At 36.0% G+C, this 14,847-nt stretch overlaps 1 protein-coding gene across 2 annotated transcripts in view; it reads left to right on the top strand.

Moving 5' to 3' along the window:
- The window catches only part of LOC110658268 (microtubule-associated protein 70-1), a 34,943-nt gene that overhangs the window by 3,201 nt on the left and 16,895 nt on the right, over positions 1 to 14,847 (top strand). Inside the window, exons 1-7 of one of the 2 annotated variants that reach the window (XM_058147230.1) lie at positions 11,375 to 11,561; positions 12,402 to 12,467; positions 12,579 to 12,749; positions 12,962 to 13,132; positions 13,240 to 13,395; positions 13,503 to 13,649; positions 14,692 to 14,763. In XM_058147230.1, coding sequence (XP_058003213.1) covers positions 11,511 to 11,561; positions 12,402 to 12,467; positions 12,579 to 12,749; positions 12,962 to 13,132; positions 13,240 to 13,395; positions 13,503 to 13,649; positions 14,692 to 14,763 — 834 coding nt within the window. In that variant the 5' untranslated portion in view covers positions 11,375 to 11,510. Of the gene's footprint in view, positions 1 to 11,374; positions 11,562 to 12,401; positions 12,468 to 12,578; positions 12,750 to 12,961; positions 13,133 to 13,239; positions 13,396 to 13,502; positions 13,650 to 14,691; positions 14,764 to 14,847 lie in introns of those variants that run through there. The other variant, XM_021815807.2, reaches the window with a different exon arrangement.

The following is a 14,847-nucleotide window of genomic DNA, read 5'->3' as shown; positions in this document are numbered from 1 at the left end:
TAGGATTTTGTTTCTTGAACTAGTGGGAACAAATACTATACAGGTTGGCATTTCTTGAAGGAAATGACTATAGCCTGTGTCAGTGTTTTCTCATCAAAGTTCTTGACCTTTTCACTCCACTGTCCTTTTGAAAATAAGACTGTCAGCTGTTGCTTTTCATCTGTTTGTGTAATTGGTGGCATGTTCTTTATCATTGTAACTAGTTCAATAATGCCTTCTTTTGTGAAAAGTGAAATGAGCATAGTAATTTTTTCCCTCCATATTTGGGTACAAGACTCAAAGGTGAAATAGTTTCATGCAGTTGGCCAGAGTGCAAATTAACCTTTGCTTTGGCAGTCAAAACTTTGTTAATATGTAAACAAGTGGAATTTTCTTGGATAGATGCCCTTTTAGAATTCCAAATATCCACCCTTCAATATGAGAAAGAAGTTTTAGTGGATCAAGTGTATGATTTTTTGATTCGGCAGTTTTTAAGTTCTCAATGAGCTTGGTAACAATAAATTCCAATTTTTGGCAATATTGGAATTGTTATTTTCATTGATAAGATTTCTGGAAATAATTACATACCTATGCTCTTTCTTTTAACACTTGATATTATTGTTGAAAAGCTTATCAGCACAATCTTCAATAACTGTAATATGAATGATTTGGAGTTTGACGTGTTGAAAACATAGTTGTTAGAATGATATGATTCTACATTCAAATGATATGATTCAATTCCATTCCCCACCCTAGCTACTGGTACTGAAATCTATAGGTTGAATCACAAATAAACGTAAATGAGGGCTGAATCGATAGTATATCGGTTACCCCATTCGTATTGCCTTATCAGGTTTTAAGATTCAATAGGTTTAAAACTCAAAATTTAATTCACTCTTAACATGAAAAGAATCCCTACACCAATCCCCAAGTAATTTGAATTAAGATTGTTATGGAATGTCAACTTTGTATATTTGTTTGTATCCCCAACTTATAGCATTGTAGATATGTATTTGCTTAATTATAGGATTACTTTCCTTCTTAGTTAGGATCACAATTGTATAAATATGTTATAATCCTTCTTTGAGAAATATGAGAAAATATTTTCACAACATGGTATCAGAGCTATTGTGAAGGAAATTCCTTTTTTTTTTTTTTTTTTTGGCTACTGGAGAATTGGGTCACCATCAAGGGTGGCCATCTTGTCTCACCTCCCACCCCAAACGCTAGATGGGTCGTCGGTGACCAGCTTCCAGGAGGTTCGGTCACTAGTGGAGCCGCACGCGCCGATAGAAGGATTAACTCAGTTTCACGCGCCAGCGCGTCAGAGCACGAGCGTCGTCCGGTCGCCGTCCGTTTCTTTTCCGAGCACTTCCAACGGCCTCTTCTTGGATAGGGATAAGTTACCCGGTGTGTAGCTCCTTGATTCTTGTGCCTTTTGTGGTTCGGAGGTTTAAAACGGTACTGTTTACACTATTTTTTTGACAACCCAAGCGTGTTGTCTTGTTTCTGAGTTATCTCGTATTTGTTTTGATATTGCTTTCTGTGCTTTGGTGTGCATCTTGGTAGTTTTGAAGAAATTTTTGGGTAATTTGCTCCTTGATAAATTGGTTGTGTTAAGTTTCTTAGAATGGCAGATACCGAAAATGTGATTGCTGATGTATTCCTGTGATGACCAAAATCACGGAGCACAAACTTAATGGTTCCAATTATTTAGAGTGGAACAAGATCGTTCGTATTTATTTGCGAAGTATTGATAAGGATGATCACTTTACCAAAGATCCTCCTAATGATGATACAAAGTAGACTTGGATGAGGGAAAATGCTTGGTTATTCCTACAGATTCGAAATTTCATTAGCAGTGAGGTAATTAGTTTAATTAATCACTGTGAGTTTGTTAAAGACATGATGGATTATTTAGAATTTTTGTACTCCAACAAAAGAAATATTTCTCGTACTTACGAAGTATGCAAGGCATTCTATAGAGCAGAAAAGCAATATAGGTCTCTTACAACTTATTTTATGGATTTTAAGCGAGTTTGTGAGGAACTCAATGTATTGATGCCATTTAATCCTGATGTGAAAGTCCAGCAGGCTCAAAGGGAGCAAATGGCTGTGAGGAGTTTTCTTGCAAGTCTTCCTCCAGAGTTTGAGACTGCCAAATCTCAAATTCTTTCTGGTTCTGAAATCTCTTCAACCTCCACAGTCTGTTAATAGTGCCTTGGTTGGTCGCATTGATAGTGGGAGGCAGGCTAATAGAGGGGGGTTCAATGGCAATAGGGGTAATCAGTGAGGTGGGGAAGTTGCCCATAACCGTGACTCAGGAGGCATTGTGTGCTATTATTGCCATGAGCCAGGACATACAAAAAGAACCTGCCCACAGCTTCAGAATAAGAATAAGCGGATTCAGATGGCGAAAATAGCAGTCGAGGAGTCTACCATAGCTCTTCCTTCTGAAAAAAACAATTTAGTTTCTGCTGAAGAATATGCACTATTCTCTCAGTATCAGGCATCACTAAAGCCCACTAATTCACTAGCCGCTGCTATTGCTGAGTTAGATAATTCTACTACATGTCTTGTGTCATCTTCTTCAAAGTGAGTCATTGATTCTGGGGCTATAGACTACATGACAGGTAACTCTAGTCTTTTGTCTCAATTTCAACCTCATTACTCCTCTTCTTTTGTCAAGCTGATGAGTCCAAATCTTGTGTCATGGATACTGGTGTAGCTAATATATCACCCTCAATCTCTGTGTCTTCAGTTTTATGCTTACCTAAATTTGCTTTTAATTTACTTTATGTTAGTCAACTTACTCGTACCCTTAATTGTTGTGTCTCATTTTTCCCGATCATTGTCTCTTTTAGGATCTTACGACGAAGCAGATTATTGGTAAAGGGTATGAGTATGGAGGCCTGTACATCATTGACAAGCAGGTGCCAAGATCTCTTGTGTGCTCCAGTGCTTTAAGTCCTCTCGAAATTCATTGTCGGTTGGGCCATCCTTCCCTATCTGTCATGAAGAAGTTATGTCCACAGTTTCAGTCATTGTCAGTTTTAAATTGTGAGTCATGTCAATTTGCCAAACACCATCGTTTGTCTACAGTGTCTCGAGTCAAGAAACGGGCTTCGTTTCCTTTTGAGTTAGTTCATTCTGATGTATGGAGTCATGTTCTATCATTTCTAAAACTAGGTTTAAGTATTTTGTTACCTTTGCTGATGACTACTCTCGTGTTACTTAGTTATTTTTAATGAAAAATCATTTAGAGTTATTTTCTATCTTTTGTGCCTTTTGTGCTGAAATCAAAACACATTTTAATGCATGTGTTCGTACCTTGAGAAGTGATAATGCAAAAGAATACCTTTCCAACAGTTTTCAGAATTATATGTCATAGAATGGTATTCTCCATCAGACCTCTTGTGTTGACAATCCTCAAAATGGAGTTGCCGAAAGAAAGAATCGTCACCTTCTAGAGGCAGCTAAAGCACTTCTTTTCCAAATGGAGGTACGTAAACATTTTTGGGTTGATGCAGTCTCCACGGCTTGTTTTCTAATTAACCGTATGCCATCATCTGTCCTTCACGGTTGCATTCTTTATAATGTGTTGTTTTCCTCTAAGTCTTTGTTTCCTATTGAACTTCATATTTTTGGATGCACTTGTTTTGTCCGTGATGTTCGTCCGCAGGTTACCAAATTGGATCCCAAGTCTCTCAAGTGTGTCTTTCTTGGGTACTCTCGTCTTCAAAAGGGGTATCGGTGTTTTTCTCCTACTCTCAATAAATATCTTGTATCTACTGATATTACATTATTTTGAGTTTACCCTATTTTTTTTTCAATCATCTGTGTATGAGAGTTAGGGGGAGGAGGATGATCTCTTAATATATACTATGTCTAGGCCTCTCCCATCATTTGATCCTTCAGCCTCAGTACCAGTTCAGCCTAAACCACCAGTTCTTCATGTTTATTCCAGGACCTTTCCTAGGAGGATGGAAGAGATCCAAGACTCAGACTCAAACTCTCTATCGGCTTCTTCATTGGGAGATCCAGTTCCTGATTCTGGTCCTGATTTCGACCTTGATTTACCAACTGCTTTTCATAAAGGTAAACGCATATATACTTATCCTATCTTATCTTTTGTTTCTTATAATCAGTTGTCTTCTTGTTCTCACTGTTTTGTTACTTCTTTAGACTCTATCCATATTCCCAAAATTGTTAGTGAGGCAGTATTCCATCCCGACTGGTGTGATGCTATGAGAGAGGAGATGAAGGCTCTAGAGACTAATGATTCATGGGACTTGGTATCTCTGCCCACTAGTGGGAAGGCTGTAGGTTGTAAATGGGTGTTCACAGTGAAAGTGAGTCCTGATGGATCTGTGACTTGGTTAAAAGCTCATTTTGTGGCAAAAGGATATGTTTAAACATATGGAGTTGATTACTCTGATACTTTTTCACTTGTAGCTAAACTTGCTTCTGTTCGCCTGTTCATTTTTTTAGCAGCTATATATGGTTGACCCTTGCACCAGTTGGATATCAAGAATGCTTTTCTTCATGGTAATCTTCAAGAAGAGGTATATATGGAGCAACCACCTGGGTTTGTTGCTCAGGGGGAGTCAGGCAAAGTTTGCAGGCTTCGCAAATCTCTTTATGGTTTCAAACAAAGTCTCCAAGCTTGGTTTGGAAGATTTAGTGAGGTAGTATAACAGTTTGGTATACAAAAGAGCAATTCTGATCATTCTGTATTTTTTAAGCATTCTGAAAGTGGTCTAATCTTACTTGTGATTTATGTTGATGACATTGTCATTACTGAAAGTGACTCTGCTGGCATTTCATTGCTTAAGTCATTTCTTCAGACTCAATTTCAAACAAAAGATTTGGGTTTATTAAAATATTTTTTGGGCATTGAAGTTTCAAGATGTAAGAAAGGCATTTTCTTGTCTCAAAGGAAGTATGTCCTTGATTTATTGGCAGTGATTGAAAAATTAGGTGTTAAACCATGTAGTGCACCAATGAGTCCTAACTTTCAGCTTACAGTAGGAGATGGTGAACTATTTGATGATCCTGAGAGACATAGGAGATTGGTTGGAAAGCTAAATTATCTGATAGTGACTCGTCCAGATATTGCTTACTCTGTTAGTGTTGTGAGTCAGTTTATGTCTTCCCCTACTATAACTCATTGGGAAGTGTTATGGAAAGTCAATCACTATATTATTTCTCTGTATATTCTGTATTCTGTATTCCTATTTAGGATTTCTTATTTAGGATTTCTTCCTAATTAGTAGAACACAATTATAGGAATCAATTGTATATATATATCCATGTACAGATTAATTGAAATCAATAAGAATTATCTCTTTCTACATGGTATCAGAGCAGGTCATCAATCTAGGGTGACTATTTGTTCTCACTACCCAGCTCAGGAGAGACCTTGGCCGCCGACTGGCCGTTTCGACCCCGATCAACATCGCCGGCGTCGCCTCAACCCCCTCATTCCACCCAGTGTTATCAAGGCGAAAGGCGACACTAAGGCGATAGAGCATTCTATTGCCTTAGCCTTTCATAACCTTAATTGTTTAAATTATATATATATATATATACTTAAATTAAACAATTAATTAATAAGAACAAAAAGTAAAATCATCAAATTAATAATAAATTAATAATACCATATAAAATAAACAACTAATGTCTAATTAACAAGACAAAAGTAAAACTAATTAATCTAACAACTAATTAACAATAATAAGAAGTAAAAAGTAAACTAATTAACAACAAAGTAATAATGTTCATATAAATTACACAATTACTTACTAAGAACAAAAAGAAAAATAATCAAATTAACAATAAATTAATAATATCCATATAAAATAAACATCTAATATCTAATTAAAAAGAAAAAAGTAAAATTAATCAAATTAAAACTAATTAATAATAATAACAAGTAAAAGGTAAACTAATTAATAATAAATTAACAATACCCATATAAATTAAATAATTAATTAACAATAATAAGAATATAAAAAATTAAATTAACAATAAATTAATAATACCTATATAAAATAATTAATTAATTAATAAATAATGTCTAATTAAAAAGTAAAATTAATCAAATTAACAAGAATAATAAATAAAAATTAAACTAAATACCAACAAATCAACAATACCCATATTAATTAATCAACTAATTAAATAAGAATACAAATTAAAATAATAAATTCACCAATACTCATAAAATTTAAATAATTAATTAATAAAAATCAAATAATTAAATTAATAAATAAATAAATAAATAATAATAACTAATTAATTAAAAGGAGGAGAAGGAAAAATAAAAAATAAAAAGGGACGTGAGATCGGCAGAGCAGTAAAGAAATAAGGAGAGGACAGAAAAAAAAAAAGAAAAAATAAAAATAAACGTGAGATCAAGAGAGGGACGGAGATCGAAGGGAGCAGAGCAGAAAGAAATAAGGAAAAAAAAAAAAAAAAAAGAAAAATAAAACCGTGAGATCAAGAGGAGTGGAGATCAACAGAGGAGAGCAGAGGAGAGCGTGAGATCGACGGTGGAGAGGGAGAGAAAAAAAAAAAAAAAAGAAGGGACGTGAGAGAGAAAAGAAAAAAAAAAAGGATGAGAGAGAGATCGAGAGGGAGAAAAAAAAAAAGAAAGGGAGAGAGAGATTGAAGAAGAAGAAGAAGAATAAGAAGAAGAGAGAGAGAGAGAGAGAGAGAGAGAGAGAGCTTCGTGAGGTTGAGAAGAAAAGGGTCTGGTGGTGGAATGAGATAAATTTATCGATTTTTAATTTAAAAAAAAAAAAACACTTGATAACACCGATTCCACCATCGTGTCGTTGTTCGATCCAAAGATACCATTAAAGGACTTCGAGGTTTGGCTCTCGATCCTATTTCGTATTTGCTTGATTTGTGATTTTGGGTTATTTTGTCGCTATAAGCACTTTGGATTAGCGTTTGGTTAGTTTTCTTTGTCTCAACAAATGGCATAATAAAAATGTTATTTCGATGTGATTAGGTGATGACTAAGATTACGGAACTCAAACTTAATGGTTCGAATTACCTGGAGTGGAGTAAGACTGTTAGGGTCTATTTGCGTAGCATTGATAAGGATGATCACCTTACTAAAGATCCACCAATTGATGATACACGACAAACTTGGCTAAGGGAGGATGCTCGATTGTTTTTGCAGCTTCGGAACTCGATTCATAGTGAGGTAATTAGTTTAATTAATCACTGTGAATTTGTTAAGGAATTGATGGATTACTTAGATTTTCTCAGATTCGTAAAGGGAATATCTCCCGTATTTATGATGTTTGTAAGGCATTCTACCGTGCTGAGAAAGAGGATAAGTCTCTCACGGCTTATTTTATGGATTTTAAACGGGTATATGAGGAACTTAATATATTGTTGCCTTTTAGTCCTGATGTGAAAGTTCATGAGCCCAACAGGAGCAATGGTCATTATGAGTTTTCTTGCAGTCTTCCTTGAGTATGAGATCGCTAAATCTCGATTCTCTCCGATCGAGATTTCCTCTTTGCATGAAACGTTCACACTGGTCCTTCGTATAGAGAGTACTCAATCTTCACAGTCTGCTAGTAGTGCTCTTATTAGCCGTAATCCAAATGGACAACAGAGTAATAGAAGAGGAAGTAGAGGAGGAATTACAGGCAACAGAAATAATCAGTGTAATGAAGAGGCTAGTTCTAATTAAGACTCAAGAGGAGTCATTTGTTATTATTGACATGAGCCTGGCTATACAAAATATAATTGTCCGCAACTTCAGAGGAAAAATCAGCAATCACAGATGGCAAATATGGCAGCAGAGAATTCTACAGTATCTTCCTCTGAGAAAACTATTTTGGTATCTGCAGAGGATTTTGCACAATTTTCCCAGTATCAGGCATCTCTAAAGCCTACTAGTTCCCCTGTCACTGCGATCGCTGAGTCAGGTAAATCTACTACATGCCTTGTATCTTCTTCATCCAAATGGGTTATTGATTCTGGTGCGACAGATCACATGACAGGTAATTCAAGTCTTCTATCTGCTTTTCAGTCTAATCTCACTTCCTCTACTGTTACTTTAGCTGATGGTTCTACTTCTTGTGTCATGGGTTCTGGAACTGCGAACTCGACTTCGTCAATTTCTTTGTCTTCTACCAAAATTCTCTTTTAATCTACTTTCTATTAGTAAACTTACTCGTACCTTAAATTGTTCTGTTTCCTTTTTTTCTTACCAGTGTTTGTTTTAGGATCTTATGATGAAGCAGATTATTGGTAGAGGACACGAGTCAAGTGGTCTCTACATTCTGGAAAATCATGTATCGCGGTCGCTTGTTTGCTCCAGTACCTTAACACCTCTTGAAGCTCATTGTAGATTGGGTCATCCTTCTTTGTCTACCATGAAGAAGCTATGTCCTCAATTTCAGTCTTTATCAGTACTAGAATGTGAGTCGTGTCAGTTTGCAAAACATCATTGTTTGCCTTCTGTGTCTAGAGTCAATAAACGGGCTTCATCCCCTTTTGAGTTAGTTCATTTTGATGTTTGGGGTCCTTGTTCTATTACATCTAAAACTAGATTTCGTTATTTTATTATTTTTGTTGATGATTACTCTCGTGTTACCTGGTTATATTTAATGAAGAATCGTTCTGAGTTGTTTTCTATCTTTTGTGCCTTTTGTAATGAAATCAAAACTCAATTTAATATTTTTGTGCGCATATTAAGAAGTGACAATGCCAAAGAATACTTTTCAGCACAATTTCAGCATTATATGACACAAAATGGCATTCTTTATCAGTCTTCCTGTGTGGATACCCCATCCCAAAATGGCGTGGTCGAAAGAAAAAATCGGCATCTTCTTGAGGTAACTCGTGCTCTTCTTTTTCAGATGAAAGTACCTAAACATTTTTGGGCGGATGCAGTTTCTACGGCATGTTTTTTGATCAATCGTATACCGTCTTCTGTCCTTAATGGGAATATTCCTTATACTGCTTTGTTTTCTACAAAATCTTTGTTCCCTGTTGAACCCCGTATTTTTGGTTGTACCTGTTTTGTGCGTGATGTTCGTCCACAGGTTACTAAATTGGATCCAAAATCTCTCAAATGTGTTTTCCTTAGGTACTCCCGGCTCCAAAAAGGGTACCGTTGTTTCTCTCCTACTCTTAATCGTTATCTTGTTTCTGTAGATGTCATATTTTTTGAGTCCACTCCATTTTTTCCTCCATCATCTGTGTATGAGAGTCAGGGGGAGGAGGATGATCTCTTAATATATACTGTCCAACCAATGTCTAGTCCTCTCCCACAGCCTGTTCCTTCTGTCTCTAGACCTACTCGACCTCCCGTTGTTCATGTTTATTCTAGGAGATTGGAGATTCTTGACTTAGATCCTCTACTAGCTACTTTGTTGGGAGATCCTGTACTTTATACTGATCATGATTCTGATCTAGACTTACCAATTGCTCTTCGTAAAGGTAAACGTTCATGTACTTACCCTATCTCTTCTTTTGTTTCTTATAATCAATTGTCTTCTTGTTCTCGGTGTTTTGTTACTTCTTTAGACTCTGTTCCTATCCCTAATACTGTTGGTGAGGCACTGTCTCATCCTGGCTGGCGTGATGCTATGAAAGAGGAAATGAAGGTTTAGATGCTAATGGTACATGGGAACTATTGCCTTTGCCCACTGGTAAGAAAGCTATTGGTTGCAAATGGGTATTTACAGTAAAGGTAAATCCTGATGGTTCTGTGGCTAGGTTAAAAGCACGCATTGTAGCAAAAGGATATGCTCAGACATATGGGGTTGATTACTCTGATACTTTTTCTCCTGTGGCTAAACTTACTTCTATTCGCTTGTTTATCTCTTTAGCAGCTACATATGATTGGCCCCTGCATCAATTGGATATCAAGAATGCTTTCCTTCATGGTGATCTTCCGGAGGAGGTGTATATGGAGCAATCACCTGGGTTTGTTGCTCAGGGAGAGTTGGGTAAAGTTTGTAGGCTTCGGAAGTCTCTTTATGGCTTGAAACAAAGTCTTAGGGCATGGTTTGGGAGATTCAGTGAAGCAGTATAGGAATTTGGTATGCAAAAGAGTAAGTGTGATCACTCAGTATTTTATAGGCAATCTGAGGCTGGTCTAATTCTCTTGGTAGTCTATGTAGATGACATTGTCATCATTGGGAGTGACTTTGCAGGTATTTCATCTCTTAAAAACTTCCTCCAAACTCAGTTTCAGACCAAAGATTTGGGATTGTTAAAGTATTTCTTGGGTATTGAAGTTATGAGAAGTAAGAAGGGTATTTTCTTGTCTCAAAGAAAATATGTCTTCGATCTATTGACAGAGACAGGAAAATTAGGTGCTAAGCCTTATAGCGCACCAATGACTCCAACTTTACAACTGTTAGCAGGGGATAGTGAGTTGTTTGAAGATCCAGAGAGATACAGGAGATTGGTAGGAAAATTGAATTACCTTACGGTCACTCGTCCTGACATTGCTTATGCTGTTAGTGTGATAAGTCAGTTTATGTCTTCCCCAACTGTTGCTCATTGGGAAGCCTTGGAACAAATCTTGTGTTATCTGAAGGGCGCTCCAGGAAGAGGTTTGCTATATGGTAATCATGGGCATTTGAATGTTGAATGTTTTTCAGATGCCGATTGGGCTGGATCTAAGGTTGACAGAAGGTCAACTATTGGATATTGCGTTTTTTATTGGAGGAAATTTGGTGTCTTGGAGAAGCAAGAAGCAGAGTGTAGTTTCTCGATCTAGTGCTGAATCCGAATACAGAGCCATGGCACAATCAGTATGTGAGGTAATGTGGATACTTCAATTACTAAATGAGACAGGTTTTAAGACCTCCCTGCCTGCGAAATTGTGGTGTGATAATCAAGTTGCTCTTCATATTGCTTATAATCCGGTGTTTCATGAGCGGACCAAACATATTGAGATTGATTGTCACTTTATTCGTGAAAAGATTCAACAACAGATCATCTCAACAGGACACATCAAAATTGGAGAGCAGTTAGGAGATATTTTCATAAAAGCTCTGAATGGAGCTAGGATTGACTACATTTGTAACAAGTTGGGCATGATTAACATCTATGCTCCAACTTGAGGGGGAGTATTATGGAAAGTCAATCACTATATTATTTCTCTGTATATTCTGTATTTTGTATTCCTATTTAGGATTTCTTATTTAGGATTTCTTCCTAATTAGTAGAACACAATTATAGGAATCAATTGTATATATATACCCATATACAGATTAATTGAAATCAATAAGAATTATCTCTTTCCATAGGAAGCTTTGGGACAGATATTGTGCTATTTGAAAGGTGCTCTGGGTCGTGGTCTTTTGTATAGCAATAATGAGCATTTAAATGTTGAGTGTTTTTCAGATGCAGATTGGGCAGGATCAAAGATTGACAGAAGATCAACAACAAGGTATTGTGTTTTTGTTGGAGGAAACTTGGTGTCGTGGAGGAGTAAGAAGCAGAGTGTAATTTCTTGTTCAAGTGCTGAATCAGAATATCGGGCTATGGCACAATCAGTACGTGAAGTTATGTGGGTGCTTCGGTTATTGGATGAGGTTGGTTTTAAGGTTCCATTACTTGCAAAATTATAGTGTGATAATCAAGCGGCTCTCCATATTGCTTCTAATCCTGTGTATCATGAGCGAACTAAACATATCGAGATTGATTGTCACTTTATTTGAGAGAAGATTCAACAGAAGGTCGTCTCAACAGGGCATGTCAAAACAGGAGAGCAATTGAGAGATATTTTTACAAAAGCTTTGAATGGAGCTCGAGTTAACTATATTTGTAGCAAGTTGAGCATAATTAACATCTACGCTCCAACTTGAGGGGGAGTGTCATGGAATGTCAACTTTGTATATTTGTTTGTATCCCTAACTTATAGCATTGCAAATATGTATTTGCTTAATTATAGGATTACTTTCCTTCGTAGTTAGGATCACAATTGTATAAATATGTTGTAATCCTTCTTTGAGAAATATGAGAAAATATTTTCACAACAAAGATTAAAATAAATAAAACTTTTCACATACCTAGAAAGTAAACAAAATAAAACAATCTTGCTATCGTGCATGAGACTACATTTTCTTCTCCCATTCTGGTATTCCCCAAGTTAACAGTGGACTTAGAATTGCTCATAGTGGGACTTAGAACAAAGTTCTTGCTTCCAAGCAAGTGCATTGCCAATTGGCCATATGTTCACTTCATTATATATATATATATATATATATATATATATATATGATTTTGATTATTTGTACCAAATATTGTGATTTGATTTGATTCTTGATTATAAATTCGGATTTTCCCCCTCAATTTGACAACCATAGTTGAAATATGCGTAGTTTCTGCCACATGGTTAGGATGCTCACTTTTCATTGTGCTTATAATCCCAGCTTACAGATGAGCTAAATAAAGTGGATGAAAAGCTAAAAGCTGCAGAAGTTCTTTTAGAAAGCAGGGTATGTTTCAAGCTATTGGTTTTACTTGACTAGTGAATAAGAAGTTAATGTCTGTCACCAAGCTTCAATACAATTTTCTGCTTAAAATATTTAGTGTGTCTTGATTTGCAGAACCTTGACATTAAGAAAATAAATGATGAGAAAAAAGCAGCATTAGCTGCACAATTTGCTGCAGAAGCAACACTTAGAAGAGTGCATGCTGCTCAGAAAGATGATGAAATGCCTCCCATTGAAGCCATCATCACTCCACTGGAGGCTGAACTAAAGTTGGCCAGGCTGGAGGTATATTTTTAGAACTTTTCCTATTAATCTTGCAACTTTCATTATCCATGGGCATAATGTTGCACTTGCATGGCATGCTTGCTAATTCCTGAGAATTGTTTAACGAACTAAATTTGGATGCTGGCTTTCTAGCTGTTGCCATGGATATTGTATCTCGTTCTCAAGATGAGGTAAATATTTTCTTCTAATGCATGATGTTTTGGCCTCTTTAGGTAGCAAAGTTGCAAGATGACAATAGAGCACTTGATCGCCTCACGAAATCCAAGGAAGCTGCTCTACTTGAGGCGGAGAGAACTGTTCAGATGGCTTTGGCAAAAGCATCCTTAGTTGATGATTTGCAAAACAAAAACCAAGAGCTAATGAAGCAAATTGAAATATGCCAGGTTTGTCCTTTAAAAACTATCTTGTTGGCCATGCATAGAAAGCAGTTTTTGGCTATCAGTGAGTGGCATACCCTGTACTATTCGACTTATCTTTGTACAAATACCAGGAGGAGAATAAAATCCTCGACAAAATGCATCGCCAAAAGGTTGCTGAGGTGGAAAAGCTGACCCAAACTGTTCGTGAGCTTGAGGAGGCTGTCTTATCTGGAGGCGCTGCTGCTAATGCTGTGCGTGATTACCAGAGAAAAGTGCAAGAAATGAATGTAATGCCTGCTCTGCTATTTTTGGAACTTCATTTCTTTTAATACTACTGGTTATCTGAGTTTATTTCTGGTGCTTCAAACTGCTTCTGACTTCTAAGCTTGCATAGGAGGAGAAAAAAACATTGGAACGTGAAGTAGCTCGTGCAAAGGTTAGTGCAAACAGAGTTGCTACTGTAGTTGCAAATGAGTGGAAAGATGGAAACGATAAAGTTATGCCAGTAAAGCAATGGCTTGAAGAAAGAAGATTTTTTCAGGTAACTTGACTTTAGTGATTTTTCCCCTGAAGTTTTCTCATGTGTAATATTGTATCACAATAATCGCTACGTGGATAATTTCAAAATCAATGTTTTTTATTTTTCTTTTTAGAATAGGACTAGCCAATTCTCATGTGTGTTGAATGTGCTTCTCTACAATTTTTAACTTGTGAATATATATGTTTACTATAAATGATAACAGTATCAAATATAACAGGCCATAAGTCTTATGGTTCTGTAAAATATTAAAATTTTTATTTTTAATAATCAACACAAATATTAACATGGTGCATCGTTGCTAATTATCACATACAAGATACAACAGCAACAGATGCAAGAAAAAGATATGTACCATATGAAATTGTTTTAGTTCTGTGGATTTGATAATTTCACATCCCAATATTAGCCTACGATATGAAATAATTAAGAATTATCATACCTCCCACTCTTTTAAACATTTGGTCTCATATTCCAATTGAAGTTAGAGGGCACGTGTGTGTGTGTTTTTATTTTTTTAATAAAACTTTTTTGCAGTTTTTTTTAATAATTTAAGCATAATCAAATTTCAAGGACTTCAAATTACAGTGGTCTGTACAATATTTTATTTTATTCACTAACCAAAGTAGTGAGTTATTTGTGTTAAAGAGAAGGGAAAAGGACTCCAATGTAGGAGGCAAATGGTCTTGGACTCTTAGTATTGCATTTGAGTTTAATTCCTGTAATATTTTTTAATAATCTCTTTTGAGAAAGTAATTTTGAACTCAAATTAATCCTTTCTTTCTTCATTCAAAGCAAATGCAGTGTCTTTTGGGAAGAGGCTTATACTGACATACAGTTAAATGGAACCCATGTTAGTTTTCATATCTGGCTATACTATGACATGGAACATTTTCTTACAAGTTCATTAAGTGCTTAAGGAAGCTGAATATTAATGTTCTATAATTTGTATTACATTTTCAAAACTGAAAAATGGGAAGAAAAATAAAAAGAGCAAATCATGCAGGACTTGATTCAATTTATACAAGTTTCTGTGCTCTTGTAGGGGGAAATGCAGCAACTTAGAGATAAATTGGCAGTTGCTGAGCGCGCAGCAAAAACAGAATCTCAATTGAAAGTGAGTTACCATTCTGCCAATCCACTTTTTAATTTTTTTTAGTTGCCTTCTATTATAGCCAGCTCTAAATAGCACATTGATTTA

This window comes from Hevea brasiliensis, chromosome 5 (genome assembly GCF_030052815.1).
Source record: "Hevea brasiliensis isolate MT/VB/25A 57/8 chromosome 5, ASM3005281v1, whole genome shotgun sequence".
In the NCBI taxonomy this organism is placed as follows: Eukaryota; Viridiplantae; Streptophyta; class Magnoliopsida; order Malpighiales; family Euphorbiaceae; genus Hevea; species Hevea brasiliensis.
The sequence above is the reverse complement of the archived record's forward strand: the minus strand, read 5'-3'. Positions and strand labels throughout refer to the sequence as shown.